At 42.3% G+C, this 22,152-nt stretch overlaps 1 protein-coding gene across 2 annotated transcripts in view; it reads right to left on the reverse strand.

Annotated features, from left to right (window-relative positions):
* spen (spen family transcriptional repressor) overlaps positions 1-10,198 on the reverse strand; it is a 107,152-nt gene extending 96,954 nt beyond the window's left edge. For both annotated transcript variants that reach the window (XM_034171958.1, XM_034171957.1), the window contains exons 1-2: positions 9,891-10,198; positions 1,980-2,300 (exon numbers count right to left, since the gene is read on the reverse strand). In XM_034171958.1, the coding sequence (XP_034027849.1) occupies positions 1,980-2,300; positions 9,891-9,973 (404 nt within the window). In that variant the 5' untranslated portion in view covers positions 9,974-10,198. The remainder of the gene's footprint in view (positions 1-1,979; positions 2,301-9,890) is intronic.
* Positions 10,199-22,152: the final 11,954 nt, after the last annotated feature.

Genomic DNA, 22,152 nt, shown 5'->3' on the forward strand with positions numbered 1-22,152 from the left:
CTATAGACCAACTATTTCTGTTAGTGGGAAAATGGAGAGAGACAGGGGTTCAAACTATGGGGTTAGAGAGGACAGCTAATATACACAGGGCAGGACATACCAACCTTTTGAGAGAGTGGTAACTTGACCTATAATTCCAAATACAATCTAGGGAGATAGAACTTTGTGAGCAGAAAAAAAAGGGACAAAAAATGTTGGGTAGAGGCTTTAAAAACTGGAGCAAAGTTAGTCACATTGGAAAGTGTAATCCTCTGTGGCAAGGCAGGGGACCTCGCGTTCATGACAAGCTGGAGCGGGGGCATTAAATGGAAACCACAATCTTGGTCTTCTCCTGATAAAGTTTAAAATTCTGGGGGAAAAGTCAGTGTTCTTACATCCATCCAAATGTGAAGGAGTTTAATTTTTTTTTTTTTTTTTAAATAACTCTGCACTTTATGTCCAGTAAAATAAGACATGATATCCTGCAGTTGGTGCTCAGAAAGTTCAACCAGTGTTAACAGCATGTGGGGAAGGAGCCGATGGGAAATCAAGTCTGGCATCTTCACTTGTGAAGTCCTGCACATTCCACTTTGATCACACTGTGCACAGCAGTAGTCTAATTCCTTTTGCGCAGTGAAATCAATCTGTTCATGACAGATTAAGAAGAAAGATGTCTCTTACTGGTAATCCACAGATTCTGGTTCATTTTAGTGCTGTATTCATTCCGAGTGGAGAGCATTAAGCATTTTTGGAGCTCAACGATGTTCTCGTCTCCCTTATCCACAGCCATCCTGTGCAAGCCAAAGAGTTTGCATGCAGTCCAAATTTTAGTTGAGTCATTGAGAAGATCAGAACCACAGTTTGTTTGGACAACACAGTTCTCTGATACGGACGATCACTGTATCCACGGATTAGTTATAGTTCCACATTCAAAGTAATTATGAGGTAATCCACAGACATGATGAGGTACATTATCTCCAGCAGCAATAACAGCACCGTGTTCCAGTCAGAGTTTCCAGCATTCTTCTTTGATTTGTATGATCCACACATAGTCCATGTTGGTCCCAACAAATTTGTAAATCTCAGTTGAAAAGCAAAAATAATCTCCACAAAAATTTGGCAGCAAAAAATAAAAATAACAAAAATGGTTTGCTCACGTTTTTGTTTTGTTGTCTCTAATAAGTTGGTTCACCAGTAGAGATCTCCCACTGCTTCTACTGCAATGCCCTGATCTCAACAAAACAACAAAATTGAAAACCCATACCTTTAGAGTGTTGGGATATCCTTTAGGTGTCTGATGGCCGGCATTAATCCATCAAGGGAGAATAAATATCCTGTGTAGGTTATCCACATGATTCCAGCCCGCGACAGATGAGATACCTCCATGAGGTGTATGCAACAACTGAAAACCAAATTAGACTAATCCAAATAATAGATGGCGTGTCTTATACATATAAATGTGTTACATGAGGAAAAATGTGTGACATTAATCCAAGCAGGGCACGGTAACTCCAGATTAAGGGAATCCCAGGGATGGATGCTGGACCACTCTCTCTCTCTCTCTCTCTTTCTCTCTCCCTCTCTCTCCAGAAATCTCCAATAATCCTGGGAATTTTTGCGATATCCAATCTTTGCCCCGTAATTTCCATAAATGATATATCCATCTCACCTCAGATGTTTAAAAACACAAAGACAATCCCCCAACAGCCACCTACACTATTTACTACTCAATTAAGTATTAAATACATTTGTGTGCAAACTGTGCAAGCATGCGCTCATGTATCTTGTTGTCTACCTTTACGTGCAAATCCGGAAGCGCTGATGACACTCTGAGGACTTTAGAGGGGATCCCTATATGGTTTAATTCTTGATCATCAACTCTTTTCCTCCTCTTTAACCCCGAACAAGTAAATGAAATGGTGGTGGAAAGATGCTGGGAGATAAGGTGTTTATCAGAAACCACGGTTCCCCCTGCCTTCAGAGAAACTTTGCCCACTTACCCGTCGAGTCTGCGTTCATAGCGTCCATCTCTGCTGTGGAGCGACGTGGGGGGCCCATATACTGTGCCCCCTGCCGCCCTTGTGAACCCTGATACATCCCGGCCACGAGAACTTAGGGACAGACTATCGTCCAGCCCCCTGGCAGCACTAGGAATTGTGCCTGGTTCATTATAATCAGTACGCAGGTCTCTATCTCCCATCTTGTTGACAGCATTATGAGCCTTCTGAGCACTTTTAATGTCCACAAAATCCACAAAAGCTGCAACTCCACCTTCAGATCCTCGCTTAGGGAGGACCTTGACACTCTCCACCCGTCCATATCTAAATAGAAGAGAGAGAAAACAAAGCAGCATTGTGATCACTTTGTTATGAACTGTGATCTTACACTATTACTTGTCCAGGTCCAGGTAGAATACAATGATCAAAAAGACATGCATTTTCTTAGAAAAACACATTTTTAGAAATACACAGTGATGAATGAATTTATTTATATGTGCATGACTTTCCTGCAAGGCAACGGTAACTTGGCAACGACTGCAGTCAAGAACAGACGCTGTATAAATTCTCTATCATTAGCATGTCGTCAAGGAAGAATAAGGCCCTCAGCTGAGATACAGCTACTGGAAAGTGCGCTGGGGAATGATGATGGTGATGGTGGTGGTGACAGAGCAGCATGTAAAGATGGGCAACAGCGTAGCCAGAACTGTGCCGCTGGGTTTATTCCTCCAACACACCCTACACCAACAAAAACTGTAGTAAAGCTGGATGCCTGTATTTCTGGACTGTTCAAATTCTGTGTGCCATATTTTCCAGAGTATAAGTCGCTGGCTTTTTCTTACTAGTTTGGGGGGTAGTGTGATTGTATACATCCAATTTGTCATTGCTTTTTGGCACTTGGTTTCCAACTAATAACTGGAATATAGACAAACAGGCGTGAAACTGGGACCTCGATCCAATTTTGGTGATGTAGGTAAATCCATTAACAGGAAAATGAGAGTGACTGAGGCACTTTTGATTGAGATATAATGCAAAATGGACACCAAACGGGCTTTTCAATATTAAATTCAAATGTCCACAAAATCCACAATCCAGATCAAACTTTGTCAGGTAATAGTGACTGCCAGTCTGCACCTCGCTTTCAAATATGAGGGTGATTGGGGCACATTTGATTAAGCTATAATGTAAACTATACAATCAATGGGGTTTTCAATGCCCACAAAATCTGTAATCTGGATCAGATCCAGATCAAACTTTATAAGTCGATAAAGGATACCATCCTACATAATGCACTCAAATATGACAGAAACTCTAGCTTTTTTGGCAGACTTATGAATTTTTGAAAATTCCGTCAATGTTAAAGTGCAGGGATTTTTCCAAGATTTTTACTGACTTTGACGTATATGACCTTGAAAATTTAATCAGTTCTTGGCTATCAGGATATGAACCCTCTTAAAAAATAAATAAATAAATAAAAAATCAGAACAATAGATGAAAACTTGTTGGTTACAGGCTGTTCACAAACAGACAAACAAAAAAGGGTGAAAATATTACCTCTGCCCAACTTCAAGACAATAAACATCAATTTATTCAGATGGGTTAGTGACAATGACTTAACGGTATGATTAGCTCTCTCAAAACAAGTCGTCTTAAAAGCAGTTACAAGCAAGAGAAGGTGTTTCTTTTTACTTTTTTGGCAGTACATGACTGTGCCCGAGCCCGTGCCGGCAGCTGCATTATTTCACACGAGGAAATAAATCAGACACTGCAACTATTCAGCTGTGCCTGCGTTTCACGATCACTCCGGCATACAGCAGTATTCCCTGTGGTGCAACAACACCTGTAGCTGGCACGTCTCACCCAAACTACAAAGACACACAGATGTCGCTCTGTTTGTGGTTAGGGCGTCAGTGTGAAAGGGGAAAGCAAAAAAACAGGCAATCACACAGCTTCTGTTGGTTTTTAGAGGAAATAAGAAGATGTCATACATGTTCTAATTAAAAGAAGTGTTTAAAATATAAGATAAATGCACCAAATCATTATTTCAATATCAGACATTAGTAATGGATAATATTGGTGAGGGGAAAAAAAAAATTGTAACACAATAAAATCTGTTTTATTGCACTTAATCATTGCATTTAAAAACTTTAAATAATTTTTGTCATTTTTGAAACAACGCAAACAACGTTTGTGATCTCAATGTGTAGTCTATGTTGCTTTGGGTTGGTTTTACCTAATTCCAATATAGTAGGGGTGCCAGAAAAAAAAAAAAAAAAAAAAAAAAATCTATTCACGTCCGAATCGCGATTCTTATTTATTACGATTCTGAATCAATCCAAAATGTCCAAGAATCGATTTTTAAAAGGCATTTTTTTTAACGTTTTCTTACTTACTCGCTGCATGTACTGTTTGTCAGGTAATGGCTTCCATACTACAGCGCCCCCGCAAGGGGAGGGTCCGGCGTGCTTCAAACATGGCAGACGAAAAGCTAATTCAGCCAGCACCGTCTTTGCTGAAGGAAAATGTTTGGGCGTATTCTGGATTTTATTATTTGCTGCGTAAGAAGGAGCTTGACATGACTTATGCAGTGTGCAGAATCTGCAAAATGAAAGTCAAGTACTTTGGAGTACTTCAAATCTGCAAGCCCACATGCTACGCTATCACCCGGCGCTAAAAGGAGCGGAGCAGCGGTATCTGCTGACTACTGACCAGCGCTTCACTAAACTGCCAGCCAACTCTGAACGAGCAAAGCAGATAAATAAATTTACATCTAGAATCACTTGATTAACCTTGTAAAGCTGCATTTTCTTAAACATAAACATTTTTAAGTAATATAACTATTTCTCTGAGCTCTTTGAATCGAAAATCAATTCTGGATGGAATCATCACCCCAAGAATCGGAATCAAATTGAATCGCGAGTTGTTGTACGATTCACATCCCTACAATATAAAGCAAATTTAAGAGTGACTTGTCAGTCACTCCCCGATATACCTCTTTACTATTCGCCACTCAGCAAGACGTGAGGGATTTATAAATATTTGATGCTGCTTCTCACGTCTTAAAAGCAGTACGGAGATGAAGCATTGGCGTGCACCTTTTCTCTCTGTGAATGAAAGCCGTTTCTCACAGGTACAGCCGTCACCACAGTCAAGAGAAATTTTGACGATGCAACAAACTTAGGGGAGGGGAAAAAAAACCCAATGCCACACACTGTATTAACGGTAATGCACACTTCAATGGACATTATTCCCAGTGCTAACACACACACACACACACACACATTCTGTGACTCATGGAAACCATAGTTTCTGTTTATTTATTCATTCATTCACTAAATGATTAGAGAGAGTCACAGCACCAACAAATGAAGTGTGTCTGAATTCATTCAAAGTGGTGCAACACAGAACTATGACATCATGAACCAGCTGTGGCTTGTTTTTATTAAATTGAAACTCAATTCAAGGATCACTCGCCGCACACTGGAAAGGAGTTATTTTCCACAGGGAGGATAGGATTCTGTCATAATCCAGGATCCCAGTTTTGATAAACTGCTTCCTGGCTCTGCAGCATCTTCTGACCAAAATAGGCATCACTGCAACAAAAACTTGCATCTGTTGCATTATCTGAAGGGGTAGCAAGCTTAGAGTATATTTCACCAACACAGTCAATGCAACACCCTGTCTAGTTTTTGCAAACGGTAATTTCATAATAATGTAACCTTGATTTTGGAAAAGAGTTGTGGGTGGTATTCACATAGGTCCTCCACCTTAAAATAATGTTATTGTGGAAGAAAAAGAGCCCACAAATGAGTAAATCTACCACCTAGCTCTGGGTAAAATTCTGCAATAGATATGACAGAAATAATATGGTCACATAGTTGTCAAAATCTTGTGTGCCTACCTCAAGTAATGTTTTATGAACCAAAACATGATTTTACAGAAAGTATGCATCTTGCAGTTCAACTACATAAAGGTCCACCATCCGATTACAACACCCCTTTCAACAAAAAACTTATCTACACCCGTGGAGACGTCAAGATGCATGCGATCAACATCTATTGGGTCAGGATCCGAAAATCCTTACAGACACTTTGAAGTGGTGAGACAGCCATTTTGTTCTTAACCTGAACATCGGCTACTTATTGGCTGAGAACTCATGTGACAACGGAGGAGAAAAGCAATAAACAAGAACCCCTCACAAAGCACCACATAATTTAAACCAAAACTCAAACTCTTACAGGTTTTGTTGATGCTTCCATCGTGCAATGACTGTTTCACGATCTTCGCAGCACGCTCTGATGGTCAGATTTGAAAAATCTATTGTGTCCAACTCAGACTGTAATAGGGGTGACTCGAACCTACTGGAGCAGTTTCATTGAGAAAAAACATACTGTGATATGCAAAGTGCAAATTGGCATTTAAACTACCCAGCCTCAGGATTCATGCACAGCCCTAGCCTTAACCCCAGGTTTTGACCTTAAATTTTGTCAGCTGCCTCCTGTGCAGTTCTGATGCCACAATATCTCTCTTTATCATATAATAATCACGGTGGTTTCTTTCTGGACACCATACGATCACAGATGCCGTATGAGAAGAATGAATATGGTACCGTGTCATTTAAAGCCCGACTAATGTATTGATTTGCTGATAATAATCGGCCGATATGAGCCTTTTAGGAACATATCGGTATGGGCACTGTTTTTGCTTAGCACATATTTTAGTTAATAAACAATACAGAAAAACACTCTTGACAATGGTGTCATTATTTAGTTTGTCCAGCAGCAGGAACCCCCTGACGGCATTGTTTACGATGCTGTCAAGCATGGCTGGGACCCCTACCACCCCGGGTCACATTAGCAGAGGAAAAGCTGACATTCATTTTCATTTGATAATTCGACCTGGTTCTTACTGTAATACTGTGCCTTACAAAAGTACAAAGTCAAACGATTTCTCAATTAATTCAAAGTCACAGCGAAAAACAGCCCTGGATTCTGAAGAACTTCTCTCTCGCAGGAGATCCATCCATTCAGAAGCCAGAACAAAGGACTAAAACAGTGTGTATAAAACAAGATGGGCGTGACAAAAGGCGGCCCTTATTTTGCAAATTCTTTCCATTATTGGTCTCCCGTGGGCATAGAGGAAGGTCCAGCCCTTGCCCAAAACCCGCGCAATAACGGGACATATTATAATTTATATTTTAACTTCAATCTCTTCGTTCTTAGTGGTAAAACTGGTTCAACCCAGTTCGATATGCACATTTAAGCAATAACAGACTACAAGTGTACCAAACTAAGAGTATAACCATTTCAATAAAGTAATTACCGAATACCAAAACAAATAGCAAAGAAAACAAAATAATATATCGAACATATTCATAGAGGACGTTTCACAGGGACAACATACAAGTGGTTGTTATGCTGTCAGCTAGGTGGGGACAAAATAGATGAAAAGTCCATTTTATATAAATTCTGAGTAATGGGACGCAGCAACTGTTAATCCGAGGGAAAATGTACAATGGATGGTTGTTGGTTATGGGTTGCCACGGAGCCACATCACTTCCGGCCAATCCAAAGGTGAGAATTCGTACCTCCGCAACTGGCCGCCCGATGAAAACAAGCTCGGGCTGCATTGACTGTCTATTGAAATCAACTGGTTTTATTTTGTTCCTGACAGCCAGCTAACAGCTCTCACTACCTGGAATGACAAGATTTAAACACCAGGCTGACCTGAAACGAACCCCTGTACATTAAATTGACTTTACTGATGAGTCTGATCCCTTTGAAAAGTGACCAAATTAAATGTATTTGTATTGAGCTCGATGATGTTTTCATTGGCCAAGAACGGCCACCAGAGGGTGCTCGGTGTAAAGTCCATCCAGCCGGGCTATGAAATGGGCTGGATACTGGCCTCCATTTTGGAGTGAGATTTCCCACTCCTAAACAACCAACAGGAGAGCAGCGCTCGCGCCCCATCAAAGTAAGGCTAACGCGTCTTGGCCGCCAATCAATCACAGGCTAGGAGAGAGTGGCCAGTATCTGGCCCAATTCAGGGCCGGTTGTCCAGCTAGTAGAGGTGGCCGATACTGGGAATTTTGGTACTGATCCGATACCAAGTAAATACAGGCCCAGTACCGCTGATATCAATACCGATACCTTTTCATATTTAAGCTTCATAGATCCAAAGGATCCAAAAGACCTAGGATAGAATGTCACCAAACATTGTACGTGACAACAAAAATACTTTATTATCACCATCAACATTTTTGTTTAAAAAAATATCACTCAACACAACTTAAAACAAAATCTCCTGAGGTAGAGGGCTGACAAACCACAATACAAGGGTGTGCTGCTCCATGTTGTGTGACACAGCGCAGCTCTTACAGACAGAGAGAAGAATTTGATGAATCTGCGTGTGTAGCAGTCAGTGTGTGCAGGAGAGAAAAAAAAAAAAGCTTTTTACACGAGGATCGTTCAATATCAACGCCAGCGTTGGTATCGATATTAGGATTGATCTGCCCACCCCTACCGGCTAGTCTGCGGCAACCTATAGTCATAAGTTTAAATTACATCGACAAATTAATTGTCATAAAGCTTTGATTAGGAAATGTGAGGAATCATTGACATTTTTACATATATAATCCACACATATATTGGTATTGTGATTTATTATTATTTTTTAATCCCCTCATAATGGGCAGCCAAAAAATCCACATGGATGGTTTATTGATGCATCAATAAACCATCTCACAGTTTGTTTGTTTGTTTGTGTTTGTTTGTTATAACTGAATGGAGGGTTTTTGTTTGTTTATTAAGTAGGTGCACTAATGAGGATATGAATGTTTAGGTTTCCCTTAAGAAGCCTGTAAATGCCTCACAGCTCACTATTTTCCTGGATGACCAGAAGCTGTGTTCCCTCCATCAGTCTCTTGTATTTTGTGGGTTGCTGACACGGACACACTGTGGGTGCACATTAATTTAGTGACACGCCGCTTCCCCACCACCGAACTGCCTCCGACGCCATTTTAGAGGAGCTGTTCCTCCTGCTGCTTACTCATCGTGTCGTCCCCCATCTTCAGCCACTTCCATCATCACACGCACGGGGCCGTCACGCACCTGCAGCGGCTCCGGCTGACAGCATCAGCCCCCCACCACCAAAAAACACCACCAGCATGAAACACCTTCCCTTTGTTGCTTGCAGATGTTGTTGTTTTAGCGGGTCTCTGAGCTGATTTCGTGGGACGGACGCGGTGGATTTTTTCGGGGTGACCTGGCAACGCACGACGGACGGACGTAGAGGCGGGACTCGAACTCACTGACAGACCACAACACGCCGACATCCACACACGTATTTAAATATACACACGCTGAGGCGGGGATCAGGTTGTGTGTGACGGAGCGTGTTTACAGGAGTCCAGCTGTCCGACAAACACAACCAAAGTGCTCGTGTTCGCTGTGCACGAGGGAGCCAAAACCACATCGACAAATTAATAAATAAATAAATAAAATGCAGACAGGAATCCACCCCCCGGTGATATCTGTTTTGGGGGTAACGTAAAACCAGACCGGAGCAGTGAGTTTGTGCGCAAAACGTGCGAAGAGCCGCACAGGTTTGTTTACATGTGGTTCCTGAAGCTGGTGGGAAAAAAAAAAAAGCTGCTCCAAACAGCAGCACGGACGCACGGACACACACACACTGACTGACTACCGACAACTTTGCAGCCGCGTGCTCGTCGTTTTCTTCGGCACCGCTTTTTTTTCTCGTCTTTTCTCTCTTTTCCACGGGGGGGTTAACCCCGGTGCCCCCCGCCGGCGGATGCTGCCGCCGCGCACTCACACGGCGCAGTGCTCTGTGTGTGTGTGTGTGTGTGTGTTTTGTTGTTTTTTTGGGGGGGGGGGGGGTTGTGTTTGTACTCACCGCTTGAAGTGCTCAATGATTTTCTCCTCTCGCACGTTTTCGGGTAAATTTCCCACCCATAGATGTCTGGTTTCCCGGACCATACTGCGCGCTCCTGCTGCCCGATCATACAGATGACTTTTCTCCGTCCGCGTGCTCCCGTGCAAAATGGAATGCGTCTGCAGAAAATAAAAAAAATAAATCCCCGCCGGACCCCCGCCGCAGATGACTGACTGGTCTCTGTGACCCGCTGGAAACCATTTGGCTGGATCCCTGCACGCTCTTTGCTACTATTCGCTGTTAAAGTACGAGCATGCGCCTCGTGAACGCGCTCCCTGCCCCCCCACCCCCACTGTTCCCGTGACCAGGCGCGTCCCTGACACCGTGCGACCTTTGGGTGTCGAAAGAAAACATGTAGCTCGCTAAAAAAGATGCACCAACTTGGCTTGTAAAGAGAGGCGCAGCGCGCAGGGGCGGGGCTTTGTCTGTGTGAACTCCCCCCCCCCCCATTCAGTCTGACGCACGGCGCATGCGTGAGAAAACCCCTGATTGGTGCGCTGACATGTGAGAAGCTTCGACTTGTTCAAAGATCCCAGGGGTGTTCAAAAATGTGGTCTGCAAAGTCAAGGAGTGTGCGCGTCATTTCTGACATGACGCTGTCATATTTGCGTGTTAATAATTAATTCATCAGTGTGTAATTAAAATATAGATAAAAATAAAAGTAAAAGACATTAAAGATCAGTGATCAAGCTTACAGAATTACCCCCACCACCACCACCACCTCGCTATGTCATACTAGTTAATAATAGTTGTGAAAATTGTTAAAGTTAGAGGTGGGCCATACCGGGAATTTTGGTATTGATCCGATACCAAGTAAATACAGGCCCAGTATCGCCAATATCGATACCGATACCGCTACTTTTTTTTCATATTTAAGCTTCATAGATCAAAAGGATCCAAAAGACCTATGATAGAATTTTGCCAAATATTGTACGTGACAACAAAATACTTTATTATCACAATCAATATTTTTGTTTAAAAAATATCACTCAACACAACTTAAAACAAAATCTCCTGAGGTAGAGGGCTGACAAACCACAATACAAGGGTGCGCTGCTCCATGTTGTGTGACACAGTGCAGCGCTGCTCTTACAGACAGAGAGTAGAATTTGATGAATCTGCGTGTGCAGCAGTCAGTGCGTGCAGGAGAGAAAAAAAAAAAAGCTTGAGTATCAATCTTTTACACAAGGATCGTTCAATATCAATGCCAGCGTTGGTATCGATATTATCGATATTAGGATCGATCCGCCCACCTCTAGTTAAAGTACATTACACTTGGGAGGATTATAATGGATTCTGCTAAACTATTTCATGAACAATGATAAATACTTCTTTACGTTATATTTACATCTTTTTTAAACTATTTTTTAACAATTCCTTGTTGTGCTTTGTTGGTTTGTTTTTATTTTTTAAGTATGGCGAGAGCAGATGTCACCCACTGTTGCCAGTCTGCTTGTTCATGTGGTGGGTAAGGTTCGACCTTATGCTTGTGAAGCACCTCACATAGTGATTTACTTCAAATGTTCATCATAAATGATTTTTCATATTTCTCATTATTTCTGCAGCAGCCTTACAGTTAAAACAAATGATTTTAACACATCTGCCAGTTTAGCATAAGTAACTAGTGCTGTTGCTTACAAAGCAAACAGATCCTGGTTCAAAAACACAGAGCTTGTTTCATGTAATATGAAGGTCATTTGGCATACAACCTGCACTGGACCTGCATACTGATTCAAATGGGATCCACTGTGTAATTACTGATAGACAATTAGTTGGCATTAATTGTTTTACCTATTGCAAGACACTGGGTCAGTTTAATGACGTTGAAAGAATGTCAGCTCTCTCAACAGGAGAGCACAACAGAGGATGTACTTTCTGCGGCAGCTGGGGAAGTTCAACTTGCCAAAAACAATGATGGTGAACGTCTACACTGCCATCATTGAGTCCATCATCTTCTCCTCCATCACTGTCTGGTACGCTGCTGCCACTGCTAAGGACAGGAGCAGACTGCAGCATATCATCCACACAGCAGAAAAGGTGATTGACTGCAATCTGCCATCCCTACAGGACCTGTACACCTCCAGGTCCCCGAGGTGAGCAATCAAGGTAGTGACCGATCCCTCTCACCCAGGACACATACTTTTTGTCACCCCCCCCCCCCCCCAAGGCAGATGGCTGAGGTCCATCAGGACTAAAACCTCAAGACACAAAAACAGCTTGTTTCAGTAAATAATTCCATTTACCCTGTCCCCCCGCCCCACTCTTACAAAGTACAGATTGATCATCCCTGCACTGAAAGGTACTGTACATCTGCATGCCTTTGCACAGCTCCATTCCACTATGTTATATTTATTTGACAGTGAGCATAGTTTTGCCCATTTGTCTATTTGACTCCTTCATGTTGTGTGCTGGGGGGCTGGGGTGGAAATGGTTTTTTTGGATGTGTGTTTATTTTCCTTCCTAGGTGGTTTGGAACTGATCTCTGGGAAAGCTGTGCTGCAGAAGAGTCTCTCACCTTTATGATGATGATTGGCTGCACCTGCTGTGATCTCGTGCAGCTCTCCATTAGGAGGAAGTTACGACAGCTGTGATATTCACGTGCAGATCTAAGGGCTTTCAGCTGGTACCTATGTGGTAATGAGAAGCTGCATTTAAGCCAGCAGTGAGTTGGACTGGATTGCCGGAGAATTGAACTTTGTTGCATTCTTGTGACGAGTATGTGAGGACGCCGAGGGCTGCTCCAGAGGCTGACATCACGTCTGTGAAGGAGGATGAGGGTGAGAGGCAAGCGCTGTCAGCACACGTCAGAGGTGATTATTCCTAAAAGCTAAATTGTTCATATGTTGTGGCGTTTGACGCAGTTAAAATTAAAGAATTGAAGATAATTGTTCTGATTGCTCCTCACGGCTGTGGTGAAGGGATTGATGATCTTCCACTCGCTGTGAGCAGCTGTTTGTGTGAAGTAGGTCCGCAGTAAGATCTGAACGTGTTGCTGATAAGTGTGCCTCTGTGGAGAAGATTGTGGATAATGATGGTATGAATAACCTCACTTCTGCTCCTCCTTCACAGAGCATTGTTCTGAAAAGCCACCTGGGGGGGGGGGGGGGGGGGGGGTGTTGACAGAACGATTGAGTCCAGAAGATTCGGGCTCGGATCTGTTGTGGCGCTGAGAGTGCGCCACTTGTCCACCTCACCAGACTTTTATTATTTAGATTTCATGTACAGCACAGGGTGACAGTAATAAATCTGTTTTTCTTTCTGGAGCTGCTTCCGGTCAATTAGTGCTGGGTTCTGTTGGACTCTGGGCCGCTCCTCGGTCCGCGTCCCTCACATAACAGAATTCTCCAGCCATACTTGGTATGGACCCAGCGACCGAAGCGGCTCTGTTTCAGGAGCAAGTCCAGAAACACCTGGAGCTGATCTGGGAGCAGGTACAGCACCTGTCACTCCAGATTAAGCAAACTGATGCTCGTGTGACGGAGCTTATAGCGCAGGTTGCTCCGCTTCCCACGGCTGCAGGCTCGGTTCGTGGCGTTCGGTGCAGACTAGATCATTATCTGACGATTCGGCTCCTGACTCGGTTATGTGCCATCCGGAGCCTTATTCTGGAAACGTAGAGGCTTGTGCTCCATTTCTTATGCAGTGTTCTTTGATGTTTGCTCAGCGACCGGCGTCTTTCTCGTCTGAGAGCAGCTGTGTCGCATACGTTACTAATTTGTTGCGGGGTGATGCCCTGGTGTGGGTAACCGCGCTATGGAGCAAAAAATCACCACTGCTGGAGTCGTTTGATGATTTTTCTCGTGAGTTTCATTTGGTTTTTGATCATCCGATGGAGACAAAAACTAAGATCCAACGATTGTTGAATCTCCGACAAGGGCGACGTAGTGCAGCCGATTATTCGGTGGAGTTTCGAATCGTATCAGCACAGTCTGGTTGGAACGTGACTGCCTTAAAATGGGTGTTTGTAGATGGGTTGAATGAATCTTTGAAGGACGAGTTGGCGGTCCGTGACGAACCTAAGGAGTTAGATGAACTAATCTCCTTGGTTATTCGTCTGGATGATCGGATTAGGGAGCGTGGACGCGAGAGGGGGCGTGGGTCTGAGCGGGGTTTTGTCTCGTGGTTTATCCAGACACAGGTCCGGACCACCTCTCCCTCGTTCCAGTGACTCTCCTCCGACGGGACCTCTAGCTCCTCCTATTGACAAACCAATGCAATTGGGCAGAGTAAAAGTGGCCATCTTGCCCCGGTCAAATGAGCGGCAGGAAATTGCGTAGTAGGAGTGCTCCAGGTGTTTTTGGGGCTTAAGTGGGATTGAGATGTGTGTGGGTAAGCTGTTTTTTTTTGCACAGTATGTGTAGTCTGGTGGGGTGAGCCGGTTGGACGGAGTCTCTTGACTCAGTCGAATGGGAGTTTTGGGTTTTTTTTGTTTGGGGTTGGTTCGTTTGTGTTTTGGGGGTGGGGTTATTTTGTTTTGTTTTTTCTTTTTCCTGTCCCCTAACCCCAGCCTCTCGCACTTCGGGCCGTCTGTCTTTGGTGTGATGGGGTGGTGCAGGTTGGCTGTGCTGGGCGTTCCCATGTGAGCCTCTGTGCCTGGGGGGGGTTCGGGTTTTTTCTGGGTTTTGTTGTTCCCGGTTCCGCTCCAGCCCCGGCGGGCCTCTGACCGTTCGCCATTGGCTTTGCTGGGGTGTCGGGCAGTGGGGATGCACTCTGGTCGGAGCGGTGGGGCCGATCTGTGCCGTTCGCCTTTTCCGCTGGCCACCCCTCCTGATGGGCTGGAGTGTAGTCGTGAGGTCGACGCCGGCTGTATTGCCGGTTTCTCCCCTGTCCTTGGGGTTGGAACTGGGTTTCGTTTTTCCTGTCGTCCTCTCCGGCTTGTTGGTCTTGGGCCATTTGCCGCGACGACATGACCGATTGGCTCTGGGGGGGGTGTTCCGGGGTCTTTTCGGTGTGCTGGGGGGGACTACGGGGCGCTCCTTTGTTTTGTTTGCCCCTTGTTTTGTTTTGTTTGATGGGGGGGTACTGTTGTGTGCTGGGGGGCTGGGGTGGACATGGTTTTTTGGATGTGTGTTTATTTTCCTTCCTAGGTGGTTTGGAACTGATCTCTGGAAAAGCTGTGCTGCAGAAGAGTCTCTCACCTTTATTATGATGATTGGCTGCACCTGCTGTGATCTCGTGCGGCTCTCCATTAGGAGGAAGTTACGACACCTGTGATATTCACGTGCAGATCTAAGGGCTTTCAGCTGGTACCTATGTGGTAATGAGAAGCTGCATTTAAGCCAGCAGTGAGTTGGACTGGATTGCCGGAGAATTGAACTTTGTTGCATTCTTGTGACAAGTATGTGAGGACGCCGAGGGCTGCTCCAGAGGCTGACATCACGTCTGTGAAGGAGGATGAGGGTGAGAGGGAAGCGCTGTCAGCACACGTCAGAGGTGATTATTCCTAAAAGCTAAATTGTTCATATGTTGTGGCGTTTGACGCAGTTAAAATTAAAGAATTGAAGATAATTGTTCTGATTGCTCCTCACGGCTGTGGTGAAGGGATTGATGATCTTCCACTCGCTGTGAGCAGCTGTTTGTGTGAAGTAGGTCCGCAGTAAGATCTGAACGTGTTGCTGATAAGTGTGCCTCTGTGGAGAAGATTGTGGATAATGATGGTATGAATAACCTCACTTCTGCTCCTCCTTCACAGAGCATTGTTCTGGAAAGCCACCTGGGGGGGGGTGTTGACGGAACGATTGAGTCCAGAAGATTCGGGCTCGGATCTGTTGTGGCGCTGAGAGAGTGTGCCACTTGTCCACCTCACCAGACTTTTATTATTTAGATTTCATGTAACCTTATCACAAAATGGATCAAACCATTTAACAAAAATGTGTCCTGGACACATGAGGGAATCATTTCCATTTTTTTTTTATTTTTTCACCTTGGACCGAGCAGTCCTTTGTGTCACTGTTGATAAAAATCAAGGCAAATTGATGTCATAAACAGGTTTGGCAGATGTAGGATTGACTTGTATGGAAACTTTAAAAAGCCATTCAAATACAACAGTTCCCTTTGCTTGTCAGAGAGATGAAAGATACTAAGAAGAGTCCTTCATTAACATGAAGTAATATTTTGAAAGGTACACAATGTGACTGAAAACCAAAACTCTACCAGGTCAGCCAAAGGGGAATTCCCCGCTAGCCAAGCTAGCAGGAACATCTTTTCAATCTGGACTTCACCTTGCTACAATGAGATTTCTTTGAAAATGTCATTTCTCAGTCAAAAAGATCTAAATGTGCTCTAAAACTTTGCTGACTAACATGAAGAGGTATTAGAAATGATACCCTCTGTTAAATTTTAACAGAGGGTATCATTTGTTACAAAACAGAACACAAATCAATTTGGTACACCATTATGTTACTCACAAATCATTTTACCTTGCAATTAATGATGTTGACTAATGTCAATTCTGCTTTATTGGTGCTATATTTTCTGCTTTTTGCCTTGACCCACTTAAAGCCTTCACCTGAGTGTGTAAGCCCCCCCCAAAAAAACCAGGATATTCATTCATTCATTTTGTGCCGCGTATCTGGGTACAGGTCACGGTGGCAGCAGACCATGCAGCTCAGCTCATCCTACACTTCCCTCTCCTTAGTCAAGTTCTGTAACTCTTCCCAGGGGATCCCAAGGCGTTCCCAAGCCATCTGTGTCTCATGTGTTTCCTGGGGCCTTCTCCCAGTTGGACATGCCTGGAAGACCTCCCAAGAGATGTCTTCCAAGCAGGATAATGAGAGGAACAAAACTACTGAAATGGTTTCACTGAAACTTGGTGGAGAGATGGAGAACAAACCAAGAAAGAAGGGGCAGTTACCGTACACACACACACACACACACACACACACTGTCACGCAATGATAGTCACATTATATAAGAATTATATAATAGTTAAAAACACTAATGCTATAGCAAATAATTTCATCAATTATTCTGTCAGTGCAGGTAAAAATTTAGCAAATTCAATTGTATCCCCAAAATTGTGTTCCTTGTACAACAGCAAAACAACCAATACAATTTTGGAGTCAATGTTTATTAAAACAGTGTTTATTGAAACAGATGAAACTGAAATAATTGACATAGTTCATAAATTAAAAGGAATTTATATATATATATATATATATATATATATATATATATATATATATATATATATATATATATATATATATATATATATATATATATACGAGGTCTGTTAGAAAAGTATCCGACCTTTTTATTTTTTTCAAAAACCATATCAGCCAAGCTTGAACCTTCGTGCGCATGCGTGAGTTTTTTCACGCCTGTTGGTTGCGTCATTCGCCTGTGAGCAGGCTTTGTGTGAGCAGTGGTCCACCCCTCTCGTCATATTTTTATTGCGAATAAATGTCTGACACCATTCGGAAAATTCAGATGGCTTTCAGGGATGATTTTATGGGGATTACACACATTAAGGAGTGCTCCAGCCAGTATAAAGACCGCCCACAGCTGCTGAGAGTGCGCCGCACTCTGAGCGCTGATCGACAGGCTGAATCAACCAGATCATTTCCAACGTGAAGGCTTTGTTGATCCTGGACGTCGTCTGACTTACACAAAAATGGCAGGAGACGTGGACATCAGTACTTCTTCGGCACATTCCACTGTTACAGGAGTTTTTTTTTGTGGAAAGCGAAGCGGAGGGATGCGCCACGGAGCCGTTCATGACGCGGGACAAAACCACCTCCGTGTTGGTCTCACAGGACGGCTTTCAGGTGGCTTTCAGACGGCTGTCAGTCGTGTGGTTTTCAGTCGTGTGACTATCCGAGAAATTGTGGATGAGCCTGGACATGCCAGAACATGTCCTGTGAGGCTTCATCACAGCGTTGCTTTGCACCATGCGGCACAGCCGCGACACGCGGAATTCCTCCGCACGTCTGTCTCAATGTGCCGAAAAAGTGCTGATGTCCACGTCTTCTGCAATTCCTGTGCTAGTCAGAGGACGTCCCGGATAAAACACAGCATCCAGTTTGGAAATGAACGGCACATTCCACAGTTACAGGAGTTTTTGTCAAGGGAAGAGGAGCGGAGGAATTCCGTGTGTCGCGGTGGTGTCGCATGGCGCAAAGCAACGCTGTGATGAAGCCTCACAGGACATGTTTTGGCATGTCCAGGCTCATCCACAATTTCTCGGATAGTCACACGACTGAAAAGCCACCGAAAGCCGTCTGAAAGCCATCTGAAAGCCATCCTGTGAGACCAACACGGAGGTGGTTTTGTGCCGCGCCATGAACGGCTCCGTGGCGCATCCCTCCGCTTCTCTTTCCATGAAAAAAAAACTCCTGTGACAGTGGAATGTGCTGAAAAAGTACTGATGTCCACGTCTCCTGCCATTTTTGTGTAAGTCAGACGACGTCCCGGATCAACAAAGCCTTCATGTTGGAAATGATCTGGTTGTTTCAGCGGGGTTTGAGCATGTCGATCGGCGCTCGGAGCGCGGCGCGCTCTCAGCAGCTGTGGGCGGTCTTTAAACCGGCTGGAGCACTCCTTAATCTGTGTAAATCGTCCCTGAAAGCCATCTGAATTTTCCGAATGGTTACCACCTGGAGGTCTCTCACAGTTTCTGGAAAAAATTGATGCAGCAAAGCTCCAAATCATTCAGACATTTATTCACAATAAAAATCCGATGAGAGGGGTGGACCACTGCTCACACAAAGCCTGCTCACAGGCAAATGACACAACCAACAGGCGTGAAAAAACTCATGCATGCGCACGAAGGTTCATGCTTGGCTGATGCAATCACACGTGATTCAAATCCATATGGTTTTTGAAAAAAAATAAAAAGGTCGGATATTTTTCTAACAGACCTTTTATATATATATATATATATATATATATATATATATATATATATATATATATAGTGAGGAAAATAAGTATTTGAACACCCTGTGGTTTTGCAAGTTCTCCCACTTAGAAATCATGGAGGGGTCTGAAATTTTCATTCATTAGGTGCATGTCCACTGTTATTATTAAATCATACATTGTGATTTCCAGAATGTTTTTTAGATTGTCTCTCACAGTGGACATGCACCTAAGATGAAAATTTCAGACCCCTCCATGATTATTGATTATTGATTATTTTCCTCACTGTGTGTGTGTGTGTATATATATATATATATATATATATATATATATACAAATCACTGATTGTATTGTTAAACCTCTAACCTATATTTGTAATTTGTCATTAATGGCCGGGAAATTTCCTTCTAAAATGAAAATAAATAAAGCGTTGTTCAAATCTTGTGATAAACATGTCTTTTTGAACTATCGGCCAATCTCACTGTTACCAATTGTTCTGGAAAAGGTATTTACAAGGAGGCTGAATGATTTCATAGCGAAACATCATATACTTAGTGAGCAGCTATATGGATTTCGAAAAAAAATTGTACAACTTCATTGGCTTTAATTTAATTAATTTAATTGACTTTGTTGAACAAATTACGAATGCAAGTTGAGAATAAGAAATACACTGGGGTTTTTTATTTACAGAAAGCATTTGATACCATAGATCATGCCTTATTATTTTGGATAAATTGCAGATGGTATCAGGGATTGGCATATGAGTGGATAGCGAGTTATTTATACAATAGGTATCCATATGTTCATTTATGTGAAATAAATTCTGTAATTTTGAAGATCACATGTGGGGTGCCCCAGGGTTCAGTCCTTGGTCCATTGTTATTTCTTTTATATATTAATGATATATGTTTAGTTTCTATGTCCCTGACTTGTATTTTGTTTGCTGATGATACAGCTGTTTTGTTGTTGTTGTTTTGTTTTTTTGTAGTGGGGATCATTTAGGACAGCTTTTGGACATGATGGAGAAGGAATTAAAGAAATTTAAACAATGGCTTGATTCTAACAAATTATTGCTCCATTTTGGTAAAACTGAGTGTATTATATTTGGAAATAAGCCCAGAAATTTAAGCATAAATTTAGTATTATATGATTCTGAAACTGAACTTGTAACTGAAACAAAATTTCTTGGGGTTTTTATTGATGACAAATTAAGCTGGAAAACACATATCAGTTATGTTAAATCTAAAATGTCTAAAGCCACGGCAATCCTGTATAGGGCAAAATACTTCCTCTCGCAACATTCATTAGCTATTTTATATCATTCATTACTTGTTCCATATGTGAACTATTGCATTGAGGTTTGGGGAAACATATAGAAAACTAATACAAACCAATATTTTTACTACAAAAGAAAGCAATAAGAATTATTAGTGATAAACCGTGAACCAACAAACCCATTATTTGTCAGTTTACATATTTTAAAATTCTTGGACTTGGTTGATTACATCACAATTCAAATCATGTATAAAATCGAAAACAAACTTTTTCCTCAACATGTCCAAGATCTGTTTAAAATGTGGGAGTCCAATTACAATTTGAGAGGAATGTTAGTATTTGAGAAGTCAAGGATTTGAACTATTGTAAAAAGTCATTGCATTTTTGTTAAAGGTGTTAAGATTGGGAATAACTGTCCTGATAACATCAAATTATCTGGTATCTTAGTCGGCTTTAAACTGCTCTTTAAGAACAATATAATTGCTTATTATAATCTGATGAACAAGGTTTATAGATTTCTGTTACTGTTTTTGGAGATTGTGCACTGTGTTTGTCTGACTGTGTTTTCTGTCTGTCCACGGGTGATTGCTGAAGTATATGTGTGTGTATGTATGTGTATGGGGTGGGCGTTCATAAGCTTTGCTTCTGCCCACACGCTTTTGGCCACACGTTTACTTTTGAATTGTCTTATTTATGAGTTTTTGTTAGTGTTGAGTCTGTGTGCGGAATAAATGCATTCATTCATTCATTCATTCAATTATGAGAACATGTTTATGCCTTTTTAAGCACTACATAAATATGTTGAGGATTGGTTAGTCTTGGAGGAGGTGTACTTCTAGTTTATTTTTAATTATGTAATCTATTTGATTTTATTTTGTTTTGTTTCTTTATTTGGAGGAGTGGTGGCCAAGCAGTTAAGTGCCCTTGTTAGTGGAAGTTTCTGGGTTCAAGGCCACCTTACCCATTTTTCATGTACCATATCTTATATAAGTTGTGGTGTGTTTTTGTTTGCTTTGTTTATTGTTTGGGGTTTGTTTGTTTGTTTTTGTTTTGTTTTGTTTTTTGCTAGTTTGGGAGATCTCGTGATTTGTGCTCCAGTGTGACTTATACACACAAAAATCACACATTCCATATGAATAATAATAATTATGAGGACTATTTCTATCTGACTTTTCCAGGAATCAAAGCACTAAAAAAATAAACTAATAATAAAAGAACACATGAAAGTAATAAAAAGCACACTATAACAATGCATAAAAATCATAAATCAAAAAGCTGATAATACATGAAAAAGATGCAACATACAGTGTGAATTATACGCTGGCGAATATGGTCATATGGAGATGTGTGGGGAACAGCATCAGCTGTTTAATTTGTGCCCACATTGAGTGGAAACAAGGGAAAAGCCAAAGGGCCGTACTTACATATTATCCTAAACCTTTTCAGGTGATTGGCATGAAATGTTGCAAATTAAATTTTATCAAGAAGAAGAATTTTGGTGATAATCAGAATCCAGATCTGGGTTCTGATGTTTTTGTTTTTTCCTCATTCTTTTTCCTGTAGCAAACTGGGCCATTTGTTTACATTTTGATCACTTTCTCAAAACTTTATTTACACTCAACAAAAAAATAAATGCAACACTTTTGGTTTTGCTCTCATTTTGTATGAGATGAACTCAGAGATCTAAAACTTTTTCCACATACACAATATCACCATTTCCCTCAAATATTGTTCTCAAACCAGTCTAAATCTGTGATAGTGAGGACTTCTCCTTTGCTGAGATAATCCATCCCACCTCACAGGTGTGCCATTGTGCCTTAGACTGCCCACAATAAAAGGCCACTCTGAAAGGTGCAGTTTTGTTTTATTGGGGGGGATACCAGTCAGTATCTGGTGTGACCACCATTTGCCTCATGCAGTGCAACACATCTCCTTCGCATAGAGTTGATCAGGTTGTCAATTGTGGCCTGTGGAATGTTGGTCCACTCTTCAATGGCTGTGCGAAGTTGCTGGATATTGTCAGGAACTGGTACACGCTGTCGTATACGCCGGTCCAGAGCATCCCAAACATGCTCAATGGGTGACATGT

Source organism: Thalassophryne amazonica, chromosome 6 (genome assembly GCF_902500255.1).
Source record: "Thalassophryne amazonica chromosome 6, fThaAma1.1, whole genome shotgun sequence".
Classification (NCBI taxonomy): domain Eukaryota; kingdom Metazoa; phylum Chordata; class Actinopteri; order Batrachoidiformes; family Batrachoididae; genus Thalassophryne; species Thalassophryne amazonica.